Source organism: Phasianus colchicus, chromosome 34, assembly GCF_987193195.1.
Source record: "Phasianus colchicus chromosome 34, bPhaCol1.hap1.1, whole genome shotgun sequence".
NCBI classification, from domain to species: domain Eukaryota; kingdom Metazoa; phylum Chordata; class Aves; order Galliformes; family Phasianidae; genus Phasianus; species Phasianus colchicus.
Genome location: NC_143469.1, coordinates 973,831 through 991,033, shown reverse-complemented (window position 1 = coordinate 991,033; position 17,203 = coordinate 973,831). Strand labels below are relative to the sequence as shown.

Below are 17,203 nucleotides of genomic sequence, written 5' to 3'. Positions count from 1 at the left end.
TGTCGCTCCCCCCACCCATGGGTGCTGTGCTCGCCCCTCCCCCACTGCTGACTTAGCACACCGCACCCACCTGCAATGACTCACCGACACCCACGGCGGCTGGGGGCGTGGCTTCCTCGCAAACCCCGCCCCCTCCCACTCAAGCCACGCCCACTCCACACCGCCCACTCCACACCGCCCCCTATTTCCATAGCCCCGCCCACTCCCCCTCTCGCCCCACCCATTGATGTAGCCCCGCCCCTCGCCCAGGCCACGCCCCTTTCTTTACTCACGTCTCCTCGCTGTGCCGCCCCCGCCCGGTGACGTCACGCCTCTCCCGCCCACCCATTGGCTTTCATCCCACGCCGCGCCTTCTCATTGGTCATCGCGTTGCTACACTGGCAGGTTACCCCAGAGACGTGCGGGACACGCCCCACTAAGCTCTGATTGGCCGCGCAGCGCCACGCGAGGGGCGCTGATTGGCTGCGGGGGCGGAGGGCCCCGCCCCGAGGCGATCACGTGAGCGCGGCGGGCCGGCAGCGGCGGCGGAGCGGGCGCCATGAAGCACTACGAGGTGAGGCGGCACCGCCGGGCCCGGGCCTACACCCGGTTCTCCCCGCGCTGCCGCCCTCCGCCCCGTCCTGAGCCGCGCCGTGCCCGGGGCTGCGCCCGGGGGGGTCGGGGGGGCGCCGCGGCCGTACTGCGCATGCGTTGTCCTACCGGGGGCAGCGGCACTGCGCATGCGTGCGACCTGTGGGGGCGGGAAGAGAGTGCGCATGTGTGTTGCGCCGGGGGGGGGTAACCGCGCATGCGTGTAGAGCGCGGGGCCATGAGTGCGCATGCGCATAGGGGGCTGGTGTTAGGGAGTGCGCCTGCGCACTGCACCGTTCCTTTTTTGCGTGCGACGTGCGCATGCGCGGCGGTTTCGTGCGCGTTCCTGCGCACGCCGTGCGCATGCGCAGTGCGCAGGCAGCGAGGCCTGGGCTCATGGAGTGTCCCCATGGGGTGACACAGTGCCCTGCTGTCTGTCTGTCCCACTCTGTCCCCACCGTCTCAGTGCAGGGGTGACAACCCAGCACGGGTGGCATGTCTCTTATCAGCAGGGTGACCCTCCTGTGTCCCTCCCATACCCCCAGGGGGTGGCTTGGCCCCCCCCTCCCCCCCGTGCTGTGCCCCCACGCAGAGCCTCCCCATCCCCACACAGTGACGCACCCGCTGTCGCCATCACCTCATCCCACAACCTGACAACCAACCCCATGTCCCCATCCCGCGGTGACACTGTCCTCACCACTGCACCGCGTCACTGTCACCCATGGGGGTGTCAGGAGGGGTGACAGAACAGCAGCAGGGTGACAACAGAACATCCCACCCCCAGCACAGTGACACAGGCATGGCACGTCCCCTGTCCCCACCACCTTATCACACCAGAATCCCACAGAGTGTTCCCAATTGCCATAAAGGTCCCCAAGGACTGTACCCAGATGTCATGGGGGTCCCCAGGAGTGTCCCCAAATGCCACAGAGGTCCCCCAAGCCCCATAGAATGTGGTGACAACCCCACATCCCCACCAGGATGTCCCCTGTCCCCACTGGGGTGATGTGTCCCCTGTCCCCAGATGGGTGACAATGCCCGTGTCCCCAGCAGGGTGTAGAAGGGGTGACATGTCCCCACCAGGGTGACACAACACCAGTCCTCAACAGGGTGACAAAGCCCCCGTCCCCAGCGTTGTGACACAACCACAGTCCCCAACAAATTGTCAGGGGGGTGACAACCCCCATGTCCCCAGCAGGGTGTCAGGAGGGGTGACATCCCCACTGGAGGGACACAATGTGACACCAGTGACACCCCCCTGTCCCCAGTACCTTGTCACAGGGGTGATACATCCCCTGCCCCAATGGGGTGACAGGGACACCCAACCCCACTGGGTGATACAACCCCCCTGTCCCTACCACCATGTCCTCAAATCCCCCCGCCCCCACCCCCCTCAGGGGCTTTGTCCCCTTCTTTTCACCCCCCAAAAGCCACCTGGATGCCACCTAGATGTCACCCAGATGCCACCAACCCCCCCACCCCCACCCCTTTTGTGCCCCCCCCTGCCCACACTCTGTGTCCCACACAGCCTTACCTCCTGCTCCCCACCCCCCTTTGCAGCCACCCTCGCTGCCACCTGTCCCCAAATGCCACTTCCTTGTGGCAGTGGCCACCTCCAGTGGGGGCCACCGAGCCAAGAGCCGCCCTGAGGGGGGGGGTGGGGAGGGTGTGTGTGTATGGGGGGGGTTATATTTAGCCAGGGGCCCCCGGAGGCGATCAGATTTCGGGACGGGGAGCCTCGGCCCCGCAGCGTTGTCCCCAAGGAGGTGTTGGTGGCATGGAGGGGACAGCGCTGCCCCTCGAGGGGGGGGGGTTGGAAGGGTTGGCGCTGCGGCGGCCGCCCCCCCACGGGAAGAAGGCAAAGAAAGCCGTGCTCTTCTTTGAGGTGGAGATCCTGGATGCCAAAACAAGGGAGAAGCTCTGCTTCCTCGATAAGGTACGTGGGGTGGCACTCGGGGGGGGTCACATGTGTGTCAGTGGGGGGAAGTGGGGGGGGTGAGGGGTGTAGGGGAGTGTGGGTCCAGATTTTGGGGACGCTGTTGGGGTCTCTGCAGGTGGAGCCACAGGCGACCATTGCTGAGATCAAGAACCTGTTCACCAAAACACGTATGGATGGGGGGGGTGAGGGGGCTCTGATGGCTTTTGGGATAATCTGAGGGGGGTGGGGACCCCTGTGCTGTTTGGGGACATTGTTTGGGGAACACATTTGGCAGTTGGGGACACTATGTATCGCTTGGGGACGTTCTTTGGGGACCCCTGTGGCATTAGGGGACACCCACGTTGGGGCTCTGGGGACCCCTGTGGCATCTGGGGACACTCTTTGGGGACCCCTGTGGCATTTTGGGACATTCTATGGGGCTCGGGGGACCTCTGTGGCATTTGGGGACACCCCTGGGGACCCCTGTGACAGCTGGGTACAGTCCTTGGGGACCCCCTCTGGCAGATGGGGACACTCTTTAGGGTCCTGGGAACCCGTGGCATTTGAGTACACATCTTGGGAACTCCTGTGGCACTTGGGGATACTCTTTCGGGACCCTTGTGGCATTTGGGGACACTCTGTGGGTCTCTGGGGTGGTTGCGGACACTCTTTGGGGACTCCTGTGACATTTGGGGGCACCCTTTGGGAACACCCATGTTGGGAGAAGGGGGGGGGACCATAGTGTCCCTTTGGGGGGGACCTTCCTGTCCCCACGTGTCACTGCTGTCCCCTTGCAGACCCACAGTGGTACCCAGCACGGCAGTCACTGCGCCTGGATCCCAGTGAGTGCCCCACATCCCCTCCACGTCACCACTGTCACCATTGTCACCGTGTCCCCTCATTGTCACTGCTCCCTCTGCATCCCTATGGTGTCACTGCTGTCCCACTGCCCCCTCCCCCTGTCCCCATAGTGTCACTGCTCTCCTCATTCCTCCCTCCCCATATCCCTATGGTGGCACCACTGTCCTCATATCCCCCTTGCGGCCCCACCATGTCCCTGCTGTCCCCATGTCCCTCCCCATGGTGTCCCTGCTGTCCCCCCATCCCCGCTGTCCCCACAGAGGGCCGATCTCTGAAGGATGAGGACATTCTGCAGTCTCTGCCTGTGGGCACCACTGCCACCTTCTACTTCCGGGACCTGGGGGCGCAGATCAGCTGGGTGACGGTGAGCAGCTGTCTGTCCCCAAGTGTCCCTCTGTCCTTCTGTCTCTCTCCGTCCATCTTGTGTCCTTTTGCCCCTCTGTCCATCTCTTGTCCCCCGTCCATCCCACATTCTTCTGTCTCTCAGTGTGGTCTTCTGTCTCTCTATCCGTCCCATGTCCTGTCCTTCGTTCTGTCCATCAACATGGTCTTCTGTTCCCCTGTCCATCCTTCATCCATTTCTCTGTCCATCTCTGTGTGTCTTTGTGTCTGTCCATGTCCTTATCTGTTCCTGTGTCCATACCATGTTTCCCTGTCCTTCTGTCTGTCCCTTTGTCCATTTCTCTATCCATCTCATGTCCCCTTACCATCCCATGTTCTTCTGTCCCTCACTGTGGTCCTCTGTCCCTCTGTCCATCCCTCTGACCATCCCTTCATCCATCCTTCTGTCCATCCCATGTCCCTCTGTCTTTCTGTCCATCAACGTGGTTTTGTGTTTCTGTCCATTCCTCTGTCCTTCCCACATTTCTCTGTCTCTCTGTCCATCCCATGTCCCTCTGTTCCCCGGTCCATCCCATGTCCTTCTGTCCGTCCCTCTGTCCTTCCATCCATTGCTCTGTCCATCCCATGTTCCTCTATCTGTCCCTGTGTCCCTCCCTCCCTGTCTCCCTCTATCTGTCCCCCTATCCCTGTGCCCCCCATCCCTCTCTGCATCCCTCTGTCCTTCCCTACATCCATCCCCATGTCCCCTGCCCCTCCCCCATCCCCACCCTGTCTGTCTGTCCGTCCTCAGGTGTTCCTGACGGAATATGCCGGACCTTTGCTCATCTACCTGCTCTTCTACTTCCGTGTCCCCTTCCTCTACGGCCCCCGCTATGACTTCACCGCCAGCCGGCACGCCGTCGTGCAGTGCGTGAGGGGGTCCTGGGGGGTCCTTGAGGAGGTCTGGGGGGCTATAAAGGGTCCTGAAGGGGGCAACGGGTGTCACTGGATGGGTTTGGGAAGTCTGAAGAGGTCCCTTGGGGAGGAAAGGGGTCCTGGGGGTGTCCTGAGGGTTCTGGAGAGGTTGAAGGGGACCACAGGAAGGTCCTGGAAGGGGTTCCAGGGGAGTTTTGGGGGGGTTCTGGGATAGTTCCTGAGGTGGTCTGGGGGGGGGATAAAGGGGTCCTATGGGTCCTGGAGGGGGTGAAGAGGGTCCTGGAGGGCACACTGGGGTTCACTGAATGGGTTTGGGAGGTCTGAAGGGGTCCCTGGGGAGGAAAGGAGTCCTGGGGGTGTCCTGAGAGTCCTGGGGAGGTTGAAGGGGACCGCAGGAAAGTCAGAAGGGTTTCTGCAGGGCCTGGGGGGGGATAAAGGGGTCATGTGAGTCACAGAGGGGGGTGAAGAGGGTCCTGGAGGGGGGGGTGGGAGTCCTTGGGTGGGTCCTGTGGACACTGTTTGGGTTGAAGGTTCCCCAGGGGAGGAAAGGGGTCCTAGGGATGTCCTGAGGCTCCTGGGGTGGCTGAAGGCGACCACAGGAAGGTCCTGGAAGGGGTCCTGGAGTCCTGGGGGGGGGATTCTGGAATAGTCCCTGAGGTGGTCTAGGGAGGGATAAAGGGGTCCTGTGGGTCACGGAGGGGGAAGTGGGGGTCGCTGGGTAGGTCCTGGGAGATCCTGGGAGGTGGGGGGGGGGGGGGAGGGCTGAAGAAGTCCTGAGGGTGTCCTGAGGGTCCTGGGGAGGCTGAAGGGGACTGCATGAAGGTCCTGGAAGGGGTCCTGGAAGGGGTCCTGGAACGGCTGGGGGTGTCCTGAGGTGACTGGGTTGGGGGGAGGGACTCTGGTGGGGGCAAAGGGTTCCTGGGGGGGCGTCTAAGGTGTGTCAAGGGATCCTGGGGAGATCCCCATGATGGACCTGGGGGTGGCTACAAGGGTCTTGGGGGGCAGAGAGTCCTAGGGTTGAAAAAGGGGCTGGAGGCAAAGTCAGGGACAAAGGGGTCCTGAAAAAGGATGGCCTCAGAGGGGGCTATGGGGGAGTCTGGGGGTCCCAGGCTGTCCCCTCTTTGGGGTCCTTAAATCTCAGGGGGGGACAGAATTTGGGGTCCTTTGATGTTTTTTTTTGGTCACTTTTAGGCTTCTCAAATGGAGCTGAGTGTGTGTGTGTGATGGGGTGGGGGAGGGTCCTCATTCCTCTGGGGAGGGGGCACATTAAGACCCTGATCCTCACCCCCCCAGCCTGGCCTGCGCCTGCCACTCCTTCCACTACATCAAGAGGCTCCTGGAGACCCTCTTTGTGCACCGCTTCTCTCATGGCACCATGCCTCTCCGTAACATCTTCAAGGTGCCCCCAATGTCCCCCAGTCCCCCCCCTCAACCTCCCCCAGACCCAATAATGCTGTTTTTTTTTTTTTTTGCCCCCTCTCCCTTTCAGAACTGCACTTATTATTGGGGTTTTGCTGCTTGGATGGCGTATTACATCAACCACCCCCTGTATACCCCCCCTGGTGAGTGTCACCTCCTGTCCCTTTTGGTGTCACCTCCCGTCCCCATGTGGGGAAACTGAGGCACAAAGTGGGGGTGGGTGGGGGGCTTGGGGTTGGGGAGGGACAAGGAGGGGCACTGATGTTGTCCCTCTGTCCCCCCACAGCTTATGGAGATGAGCAGGTGAAGCTGGCGCTGGCGGTGTTCCTGGTGGGTGACATCTGGGGACATCGGGGGTACTGGAAACACTGTGGGATATGGGGATGCTGGGGATAGTGGGGGACACGGGGAGCAATAGGGGATATGGGGATGTTGGGGAATTGGGGACAGTGGGGACATTGGGGATATGGGAACACTGGGGACATTGGGAGACACTGGGGAAGTTAGAACACTTGGAGACATTGGGAGCAACAGGGGATATGGGGACACTGAGGGATGCTGGGGACATTGTGGAATATGGGGACACTGGGAGCAGTGAGGAACATTGGGGATATTTGGGGATACTGGGGGATATGGGGACGTTGGGGATAATGGGGACACTTGGGATATGGGGACATTGAGTATTGGAGACATTGGGGATGTTGGAGCTATTGGGGACACTGGAGGATATGGGAACAATGGGGACATTGGGGGTGTTAGGAACACTGTGGGATGTGGGGATACTGGGGAATACTGAGGGAAATGGGGACATTGGGAATGTTGGGAGTATGGGGGCAGTGGGGACATTATGGGTATTGGAGACCTTGGGGATATTGGAGCTACTGGGGACACTGAGGGATATGGGGATATTGGGGGATATGGGGACAGTGGGGACACTGGGGGTATTGGGGACATGAAGGACATTGTGGGATATGGGGACATTGGGGGCTGTAGGGGGATATGGGGACATTGGGAATGTTGGGGACTGTGGCAAATGGGGACAGGGAGCAATGGAGGACATGGGGACATTGGGGTCAGTGGGGGACACTGGGGATCAATGGGGGGCATTGGGGTCAGTGGTGACATTGAAGTCAGTGGGGGACACTGGGGTCAGAGAGGGTCAATGGGGACCATGGGGACACTGTGGACCCCCTCACCCTCCCTCCCCCACAGTTCTGTCAACTGGGGAACTTCTCGATCCACGTGGCGCTCCGCAACCTCCGCCCTGCAGGTAAAGGGGGGGTACAGATGGGGGGGGCACATGGGGATGTACAGACAATGGGGTGGGGGCCACAATGAGGACAAGGAGCGGGGGGGGCACATAAAATAGAGAGGTGGCAGAACCAATGGGTGCAAATGGTGGGGGCACAGACAATAGGGTCACATCTTTGGGGGGGCACAGATATTGTGGGGGCACATGAGGGGGCACAGGCATTGAGGGGCATGGGGGGGCACATCTGGGGGGGGCACAGGAAATTAGGGGGGCTCACGGGGGGCGCACAGTGAGGACATGGGGGGGCACAGGGAATGGGAATGGCATGCATGGGGGGGCACACATTGAGGACAAGCTGGGGGGCACAGGCAATGGAGGGCATACATGGGGGGGCACATTGCGGATGTTGGTGGAGGAGTCACATATAGGAGCCCACACTGAGGAGCTGGGGGGTCCCACACCTGTGGGGAGGCTATGCACCGATGGTGGGAGTCCCTGCATCTGTTGAGGGGGGGTCTAATTTGGGAGGGCCCCCCCGTTTCTCCCCCCAGGCTCAAAGACACGGAAGATCCCATACCCCACCCGGAATCCCTTCACATGGCTCTTCCTGCTCGTGTCCTGTCCCAACTACACCTATGAGGTGGGGGGAATTCACAGATTTGGGGGCGCGGGGGGGTCCTCAGTGTTGGGGGGTGGTACCTTAAATATGGGGCACCCTTATTTTGGGGGGATCTACGGTTTTGGGGTGGGGGGGTTGTGGTTCTAGGGGAATCTTCAAATTTGGGGGGAGTCCTCAGTGTGGGGGGGTGTGTCTCCAATTGGGGAGGGCGGTACCCACATTTGGGGAGGGAGCTGTGGTTTTGTGGGGGGGGACCCTTGTTTTGAGAGGGAGACCCCAATTTTGGGGGTGGGGCATTTGGGGGGGGGAATACAACCCTTTTTTGGGGGGGAAGAACACAAAAACAGTTTGGGTGGGGAGAAAGAGCTTAATTTGGGGGGGCAGCTCTGTTTTTGGGGGGGAACACTCCTAATTCTGGGGGAACACCCATTTTTGGGGGTGCACCCCATTTTGGAGGGGGTTGACATCCCAGTGTTGGGGTGCTGCTGCCCCCCCTCCAGTTTTTATCCCCTTTGCCCCCCAGGTTGGCTCCTGGATCGGGTTTACCATCATGACGCAGTGTCTGCCTGGTGAGCTGGGCCCCCCGTCCCACCACTGTCTCTGTCCCCCACCCCATCTCCTGTTCCCCCCATCCTCATATCCTCCCAGTGTCCCTACATCCCCCCCATCCCCATGTCTTCCCAGTGTCTCCATGCCCTGTCCTGCCAACTGTCCCCACATCCCATCACTGTCCCATTCCCCACTCCATCCCCATCTGCCCAGTGTTCCCCCCCCCCCCCCCCCTCGCAGTGGCTCTGTTCTCACTGGTGGAATTCATGCAGATATCCTCATATTCCCCACATCCCCCATTTTCCCACATTCCCCCTATCCCCCGTCCCCACCAATATCCTCCCCCTCCCGCCCCCCAGTGGTTCTGTTCTCGCTGGTGGGCTTTATGCAGATATCCCCATGTCCTCCCTATCTCCATGCCCCCCCCCATCCCCTGTCTCCCCTCCCATCCCCCCCATGGCACTGACACTGTCCACCCCCCCCAGTGGCTCTGTTCTCACCGGTGAGCTTTGTGCAGATATCCCCCCCCCCCCCCACCCCTTCCCCTGTCTCCCCCTAGATCCCCCCATCCCCCCACATCCCCCCCATGGCACTGACACTGTCCCCCCCTCCCCGCAGTGGCTCTGTTCTCTCTGGTGGGCTTCGTGCAGATGGCGATATGGGCGCAGGGGAAGCACCGCAGCTACCTGCGGGAGTTCCGCGATTACCCACCACTGCGCTCCCCCATCGTCCCCTTCCTACTGTGAGGGGACACCTTCAACACCCCCCACCCCAGGGGACAGCCAGGGGGACGGCGGGGTGATGGGGGGCACCCGAGTGATGGGGGATGTCTGGGTGATGGGGGACATCCAAGCAACAAAGGACACCTGAGCGATGGGGACGTTTGGGTGACAGGGGGCACTTGGGTGAGAAAGGACACCTGGGTGACAAAGGACATCTGGGTGACTGAGGACATCACCTGGGTAACAGGGGACATTTGGGTGACAAAGGACATCTGGGTGATGGGGGATGTCAGGGTGACGGAGAGCACCTGGGTGACAAGCAACAGCTAGGTGACAAAAGACAACTAGGTGGCAAAAGGCTCCTGGGTGACAGAGGGCCTTGGTGACAAAGGACACATGGGTGACAATGGGCCTTGGGTGACAAAGGACATCTGGGTGACAGCTTGGGGACAGCAGACCCCCTGCTGTGGTGGTGGATGCAGTCATGGTGTTCCCATCCCACGCTGTCACCAATTGTCACACTGGGGCCAGGTGTGACCCCATGTCACCATTCCACGGGGTCAGGAATGATCGGTGTCACCCATAAGGGACACATTACTGTTCTGTGGGGTCACATGTGACGCGTGTCACTCACGTGTGCCATGTCACTGTCCTGTGGTGGCTGGGAATGACCGTGTCCCCCGCGTGCGACCGTCGCTGTCCCCGCAGACAAGAATAAAAGACGTCCCTTCCACACGTGTGTGTGTGTGTGTGTGTCACTGTCCCCAAGGACACGGGGTCACGTTTGGAGCTTTATTCCGTGCCCAGCATTACCCAGAGGGTGGGTGTCCCATGGGTGGGGGTCCCCACGGGTGTCACTCTGCAGCCACTGCCGCCTCCCGCTCCCGGATCCGCTTCTGGCGCTGCAGCAGCCGCCGCTCACGCTCAAATTCCTTCATGCGCATCACATAACTGTGGATGGACAGCCCCTCCTTGTCCCCATGTCCCCATATCCCCATGTCTGCCTGTCCCCAGTGTCCCCATTTTGTCCCCATGTCCCCTCCTGGTCCCCATACTCCATTTTGTCCCAATACCTCATTTTGTTCCCACATCCCCTCCTTGCCCCCGTGCCCCCATATCCCCTTCTGGTCCCCATATCCCACCTTGTCCCCACTTTGTCCCCATACCCCATTCTGTTCCCCTACCCCACCTTGTCCCTGTGTCCCCTCCTTGTTCCCATGTCCCACTTTGACCCCATGCCCCCTACTTGACCCGATGTCCCCACTTTGTTCCCTCCTTGTCCCTGTGTCCCCTCCACATCCCACGTCCTCACCTTGTCCCTGTGTTTCCTTCTGGTCCCCGTATCCCCAGTCTGTCCCCAAGTCTCCCCCTTTGTCCCCATGCCCCCACCTTGTCCCCACATCCCATTGCTCCACCTTGTCCCCATGTCCTCATTTTGTCCCTATGCCTTCCCCTGTCCCCCTCCCCTCAATGTCCCCACGTCCCCCTGCCCCCCCATCCATCCCCCGCCCCCTACTCTTGGTGCTCGCAGCTGTCCCATTGGTGCCTCAGGTGTTGGCACTGCCATAGGCTGGGGAAGGCGTCACGGCGGCAGCGCATCAGGCGCAGGAGGTGGTGGGCACAGAAATCACGCTGTGCCAACGGGACGCGGCCGTCCGACAACTGCTGAGCTGTGGCCACCATGGCTGGGGGCAAAGGGACACTGTCAGGGGGTGAAGGGACGGGGTTGGGGACAGTGACTGGGGACACAGGCACAGGCAGGATGGGAGGTGAAGGGACAGGACAGGGATATTGGTTGGGGGCAGGGGAACAGGATATAATGGGATGGGGTTGGGGACAGAGGGTGAAGGGATGGAGTTGGGGATAGTTGTTGGGGACATTGGTTGGGGACAGAGGGACACGGGACAGGGTCAGAGGAGTGCAAAGTGACATTGGTTGGGGAGAGGGGGACACAGTCGGGGGACAAGAAGTGAAGGGATGGAGTCACTGAACGGGGACATGGGTTGGCAACAGTGGATAAGGGGTCAGTGGCAGGGGACAGGGTCATGGGGGAGAAGGCAAACAGACATTGGCTGGGGGCAGGAGGTGAAGGGATGGGGTCATTGGCTGGGGACAAGGCAAGGGCTGGGGCAAGGACACCTTCAGACCCACGCGGCCCCGCCCCCTGCCCCACAGACCCCCCCCCCAGGCCCCACACGTACCCCCCTCAGGCCGCACACGGACCCCCCCTGGGCCCAGGCCCCCCCCTTACTGCGCGGTTCCCGCTCGGGCAGCCCCAGGTCGACGGGGAACGTGGGCATCGCCAGCGGGTCCGGCTCCGTGTCCGCCCCCCCCCCATAGCGCCGCGCCAGGTGAGCGCCCATAGCACCGGCGGTCACCGGGGCACCGCACCGGAACCGGAACTGAGCTGCGCCGGAACAGGAAGTCACCTGGGATGAGGGAACCGGAAGTGAGCGGGACTCTGATCTGTGGGGACAGGAAGTGCTCGACTCGCACACCCGCCCGCGTATCATAGAGTGGGAGCGCGCAGAGCGGCGCTCTGCTTGTAGTGCTCCCCTCTCCGTGCGGTCCTCCAGAGGGGTTCATGGGGGAAGGGGTTGGGAACGGTGGGGAGGGGGGACACTGGGGGACAGTGGGGACGCGGAGGACCATGGGGACAATGGGGATAATAGAAACAATGAGGACGGTGAGGACATCAGGGACTTTGGGACTAATTGGGACAATGGGGAATTAAGGAACAATGGAGACAATAGGGACAGTGTGGACTTTGGGGACCATGAAGGGGTCAGTAGGGACAATGGGGACATCAGAGCTGATTGAGGGCCATCGGGGACAGTGGGGACACAAGGAGGACTTGTAGGGATAAATGGGAACATAGGGACATGGGGACATGATGGGGATGCAGGGACATTGGGGATGTGGGGATGTGGGATATGGGGACATAAGGGACATGGGGACACAAGGAGGAAAGACTGTGTCCCCACATCCCCATGTCCCTAATGTCCCCATGTCCCAGTGTTCCCAGTGTCCCAATGTCCCCACGTCCCCATGTCCCCAATGTCCCCGATGTCCCCACATCCCCATGTCCCCACGTTCCCCCACCGCCTGTCCCTTCCCCAGAAGTTGTCCCCCCCCCACCCCACCCAGTGGTGCTTCCCCTTTCGGTTCCCGTTTTTGGGGGCCAGAACTGGGGGGGAGGGGGGGAGAGGGGGGACGTGGGGACACCAAGGGCAGAGGGGGACACGTGGCAATGCCAGCTGCCTGGGGACAATGTGACATGAGGGGGGGGCATGGGGACACTGCGGACGTTGGGGCCATGAGGATGTTGTGGATATGGGGACACTGGGGACATTGGGGACATTGGGGATGTGGAGACATACGGACATTATGGACATGGGGATGTGGGGACATTTTGGGGACACTGGGGGACCCCAGTGAGGACATTTTGGACAAGTGACATTTTTGACCAGGGTGGTGGCCATGGGTGCCCATGGTGGGTGTGGCCCCCATAGGAGTGTGCTCTATGGAGGGGGGGGGAGTGGCCCTATAGGGCACAGCCAACCCCATAGCACTCACAGCACCATGAACTGGGGACGGGCAGGTGGGAGTAGGGGGGATAATTGGGGGAGTGGGGGGGGGATTTGGGGTAAGGGGGGGGGATTTGAAGGTCTTGAGGGGGGATGTAGAGGAGCTTAGGAGGGTGGTTGAGGTCTTGGGGGAGGTTCTGGGAGAGGGGGGATTTGATGTCCTGAAGACTACTAGGGGAAGTTCCTGGGGGGGGATTTGGGGGTCTTGAGAGGGGTTAACTGGATGTCCTGGGGGGGATTTGGGGTCACTGTGGGAGGGAGGGGGGGGGTCTTGGAGGGAGTTGCTGAGGGGTCCTAGGGGAGGAATTTGAGGTCCTGAATGCTTCTGGGGGACTTGACGGGGGATTTGGGGTCCTGGGGGGGGGGGGTTGGGGTCCTGGAGGAGTCTGAGGAGTTGTGGGAGAAGATTTGCGGTCATGGAGGCTATTAGGAGGGCTTTGGGGAGGGAATTTTCAGGTCTTGAGGGGGGGGGGGGGGTAACCGAGGGTCCTGGGGGTTGATTTAGGGGGTCGACGGGGAGTGTTTGGGGTCCTGGGTGGAGGGATGGGAGGATGGGATTTGGGACCTGTTGTGGGGGGATTTGTGGTCTGGAGGGAGGATTTGGGATTTTGGTGGGGGGATTTGGGATGTCCTGGGGGGGATCGGGGTCTCAGGGGGGGGCTATTTGGAGTCCTGAGTGGGGGGAAAGGGGGAGGGGTGCAATTGGAAGTTCTATAGGTATCCTATAGAGATTTAAGGGTATGGAGGGAGGGGGGACATAGGGGGGTATTGGGTTTCCTCTGGGTGGGGGAAGGGCGTAATTTGGTGTCCTGCAGTGGGGGGGGGGGGAAGGTTGGTGCTTTATGGTGGGATTCTGGGGCTCTCCTGCCCCCACCCTCCCCCACTCTCCCCCTTTCAATTGCAGCCCCACTGCTGGGGGGGGCGCTGGGCTGCTCTATGCTGCTGTGGGCGGGGCTGCTGCTGGCACTGCTCAGCCTGGGTGAGTGACCCCCCCCCCCGGAGAGACCCCTCCCTCAAAGAGACAGAGACCCCCCCATAGTGACCCCCCTCCATAATGACTCCCTCATAGTTTCCCATCCCCCACCATACTGACCGCCCCCCAAAGAAACCTCCCCATAGAGATCCCCCCCTCCAGTGTGACCCACCCAAAAAAGACCCCCCCATAAAGACCCCCCACTGTGCCCCCCAAATTACGCCCCATACAGTCCCTCCCCCCAGATCGACCCCCCCATGGTACCCAACGAATAGTGACTGTCTTAGTGACACCCCCCATAGAAACCCCCCAAAAGAAACTCCCATACAGTCTGTCCCCAGTAGTGACCCCCATAGTGACCCCCATAGTGACCTCCCCCCCAACCCCCCCGGACCCTTCACCCATCCAACAGACATGGAAATCTCGCGAGACTTGGTGCAACTGCGGGACCACCAGGAGGAGCTGTGGGCGAGAGGTGAGATGGGACCCCCCTCCCCTCCCCCCCAAAAAAACAAAACCACAGACCCACACGATGGGACCCCATAACGAGGGGACCTCAAAGTGGGGATCCCCCCCCCCCACGGTGACACCCCCACGTGTGTTGTTCCCCCCTCCCCACCCACAGTGCCCCAGATGTGGCAGCGGATGGAGGATCTGCGGGGGAGGGTGGAGCAGGAGGAGAAGGATGGTATGGGGACAGCGGGGGTGGGGGAGCAGGGGGGGTATGGGGACACTGGGGGCAAAGGGGACAATGGGGACATCGGGTGTAATGGAGACATTGGGGACACTGGGGGTATTGGGGACATCAGGTGTAATGGGAACATTGGGGACACTGGGGGATATGGGGACATCGGGGGCAATGGGGACATTGGGGATATTGGGGGCAATGGGGACATTGGGAACAATGAGGACATGGGGGACATTGGGGATACTGGGGGCAATGGGGACAATGGGAACAATGAGGACATTGGAGACATTTGGAGACATTTGGGAGTACTGGGGACATCAGGTGTAATGGGGGCATTGGGGACAGTGGAAGAAATGGGGACATTAGAGGCAATGGGGACAATGAGGACAATGGGGACACTGGGGATATTGGGGACATTGGGTGTAATGGGGACATTGGGGACATTGGGAACAATGAAGACACTGGGGACATTTGGGGCTATTGGGGACATTGGGTGTAATGGGGACATTGGGGGCAATGAGGGCCATGGGGACATTGGGAACAATGAGGACAATGGGGGCATTTGGGGCTATTGGGGACATTGGGTGTAATGGGGACATTGGGGGCAATGAGGGACATTGGGAACATCGAAGACTTTGGGGACACTGGGAACAATGAGGACATTGGGGACATTTGGGGGTATTGGGGACATCAGGTGTAATGGGGACATGGGGACACAGAGGGATATGGGGACATTGGGACATTGAGGGCAATGGGGGCATTGGGGACATTATGGGGGCATTGGGACGTTGGGGACATTGGGGACCTTGGGGCCATTGGGGCATTTGGGGATGCTGAGACATATGGGGACATTGAGACACTGGTGACACTGGGGACTCTGGGGACAGTGGGGATATTATAGGGACACTGGGGACATTTGGGTGTAATGGGGACATTGGGGACATTGGGGGATATGGGGACACTGTGGGAACATTTGGACAAAGGGGCAGTGAGGACAATGGGAACATTGGGGATATTGGGGACATTGGGTACAGTGAGGACATTGGGGACATCAGGTGTAATCGGGACATTGGGAGCACTGGGGGATATGGGGACACTGGGGACAATGGGGTATTGGAGGATCTGAGGACATTTGGGGACATTCGGGCCATTGTTGAAATCGGGGGATATGAGGACACTGGGGGCAATGAGGACAGTGGGGACATTGGAGGATATGGGGACATTGGGGACATTAGAGACACTCGGGGTCACTGGGGGATTTGAGGATGTTTGGGGACATTGGGGGTTATGGGGACAAAGGAGGGAATGTGGGGGATATGGGGACAAAGGGGACAACAAGGAGAGTGGGGACATTGGGGATATTGGGGACATTGGGTGTAATGGGGATTTTGGGGACACTGGGGGATATGGGGACATTGGGGACAATGGGGACATTGGGGATATTGGGGACACTGCAGACATTGGGAACAATGAGGACATTGGGGACATTTGGGGTATTGGGGACATCAGGTGTAATGGGGACACTGGGGACACTGGGGACACTGAGGGCAATGGGGTCAATGAGGACAATGGGGACATTGGGGATATTGGGGACACTGGAGGCACTGGGAACAATGGGGACATTGGGGACACTGGGGGTATTGGGGACATGGGGTGTAATGGGGGATATGGGGACACAGGGGACATTGGGGACAGCGAGGACAATGGTGATATGGGGACAGTGGGGGCATTATGGGGATATGGGGACACTGGGGACATTGGGCCCCGTGGTGCTGCTGTCCCCCTCAGGGCGGCACAGAGCGGTGATGGTGCAGCGCTTTGGGGCCGACGTGGGGCGGCTGCGGCTGGAAGGTACTGGGAGCCAAACTGGGGGGCACTGGGAGGGACTGGGAGTATTGGTCCGTACTGGTATTGGTTTGTACTGGTCCATACTGGTCCATTCGGGTCTATACTGGTTCCAACTGGTCCATACTGGTCCATACAGGTCTATACTGGTCCCTACTGACCCATACTGGTCCATACTGGTCCATGCTGGTCCCTACTGGGATTGATCTATACTGATCTTTGCTGTTCCCTATGCATCCTTATGGAACCATACTGGTCCATACTGGTGTATATCCATCCACACCGGTCCATACTGGGATTGGTTTCCACTGATCTAAACTGGTCTATACTGATCTGTACTGGTCTATACTGGTCCGTACTGGCCTGTAGTGGTCCTTACTGCTCCTTACTGGTATTGGTCTATATTGGTCTATATTGGTCCATATTGGTCCATACTGGTATTGACCTATATTGGTCCATACTGGTTCATACTGGTCTGCACTGGTATTGACCTATACTGGTCCATACTGGTCCATACTGGTCCATACTGGTCTGCACTGGTATTGGTCTGTACTGGTCTATACTGGTCCATACTAGTCCATACTGGTCCATACTGGTCTGCACTGGTATTGGTCTATATTGGTCCATACTAGTCTGCACTGGTATTGGTCTGTACTGGTCTATACTGGTCCATACTGGTCCATACTGGTCCATACTGGTGCAGGCACGCGGTTCCTGGTGGAAGCTGTGGCGCTGGAGGAGGAGCTGAGGGCGGAGCTCTCTCGCGTGAGATCAGCGGAGGGGGCGGGGCTTCCGACGGCCACGCCCACAAACTAACCACGCCCCATCGGCGAGGCCACGCCCACATCGAAAAGCCCCGCCCAGCTATTTTGCATTAAAGGCACCACGTGCCCAAAAATGTCTCCAATGTCCCCAATGTCTCCATTGTCTCCTCCGCCCCCAC

General features: G+C 60.1%; 3 protein-coding genes across 6 annotated transcripts; 2 read left to right on the top strand and 1 right to left on the bottom strand.

The window, feature by feature from the left end:
• Positions 1–401: 401 nt before the first annotated feature.
• On the top strand, positions 402–9,902 carry TECR (trans-2,3-enoyl-CoA reductase). Of its 4 annotated transcripts, none has more exons than XM_031608932.2 (13): positions 402–553; positions 2,456–2,506; positions 2,625–2,676; positions 3,286–3,330; positions 3,610–3,713; positions 4,482–4,597; positions 5,900–6,005; positions 6,096–6,168; positions 6,312–6,355; positions 7,238–7,295; positions 7,829–7,917; positions 8,420–8,465; positions 8,686–8,963. In XM_031608932.2, exons 1-13 carry the CDS (start codon positions 539–541, stop codon positions 8,949–8,951), a joined length of 1,065 nt encoding a protein of 354 aa, XP_031464792.2. In that variant the 5' UTR covers positions 402–538; the 3' UTR covers positions 8,952–8,963. The 4 variants fall into 4 exon arrangements, with proteins under 4 accessions (XP_031464792.2, XP_031464793.1, XP_089984908.1 ...); XM_031608933.2 differs by lacking the exon at positions 8,686–8,963 and adding an exon at positions 9,064–9,902 and having other exon boundaries at positions 406–553; XM_090128782.1 differs by lacking the exon at positions 402–553 and having other exon boundaries at positions 2,272–2,506.
• A 43-nt stretch (positions 9,903–9,945) lies between these two features.
• Positions 9,946–11,597, bottom strand: NDUFB7 (NADH:ubiquinone oxidoreductase subunit B7). Its single transcript, XM_031608935.2, has 3 exons — positions 11,419–11,597; positions 10,684–10,852; positions 9,946–10,118 (listed from the first exon to the last, which is right to left on the bottom strand). The coding sequence occupies exons 1-3, from the start codon at positions 11,528–11,530 to the stop codon at positions 10,022–10,024; spliced, it is 378 nt and encodes a 125-aa protein (XP_031464795.1). The 5' UTR covers positions 11,531–11,597; the 3' UTR covers positions 9,946–10,021.
• Positions 11,598–11,718: 121 nt separating this feature from the next.
• LOC149913841 (uncharacterized) lies at positions 11,719–17,162 on the top strand. The gene is made up of 6 exons (XM_090128785.1): positions 11,719–11,853; positions 13,659–13,733; positions 14,140–14,202; positions 14,353–14,415; positions 16,204–16,266; positions 16,964–17,162. Exons 2-6 carry the CDS (start codon positions 13,691–13,693, stop codon positions 17,074–17,076), a joined length of 345 nt encoding a protein of 114 aa, XP_089984911.1. The 5' UTR covers positions 11,719–11,853; positions 13,659–13,690; the 3' UTR covers positions 17,077–17,162.
• The last annotated feature ends 41 nt before the right edge of the window (positions 17,163–17,203 follow it).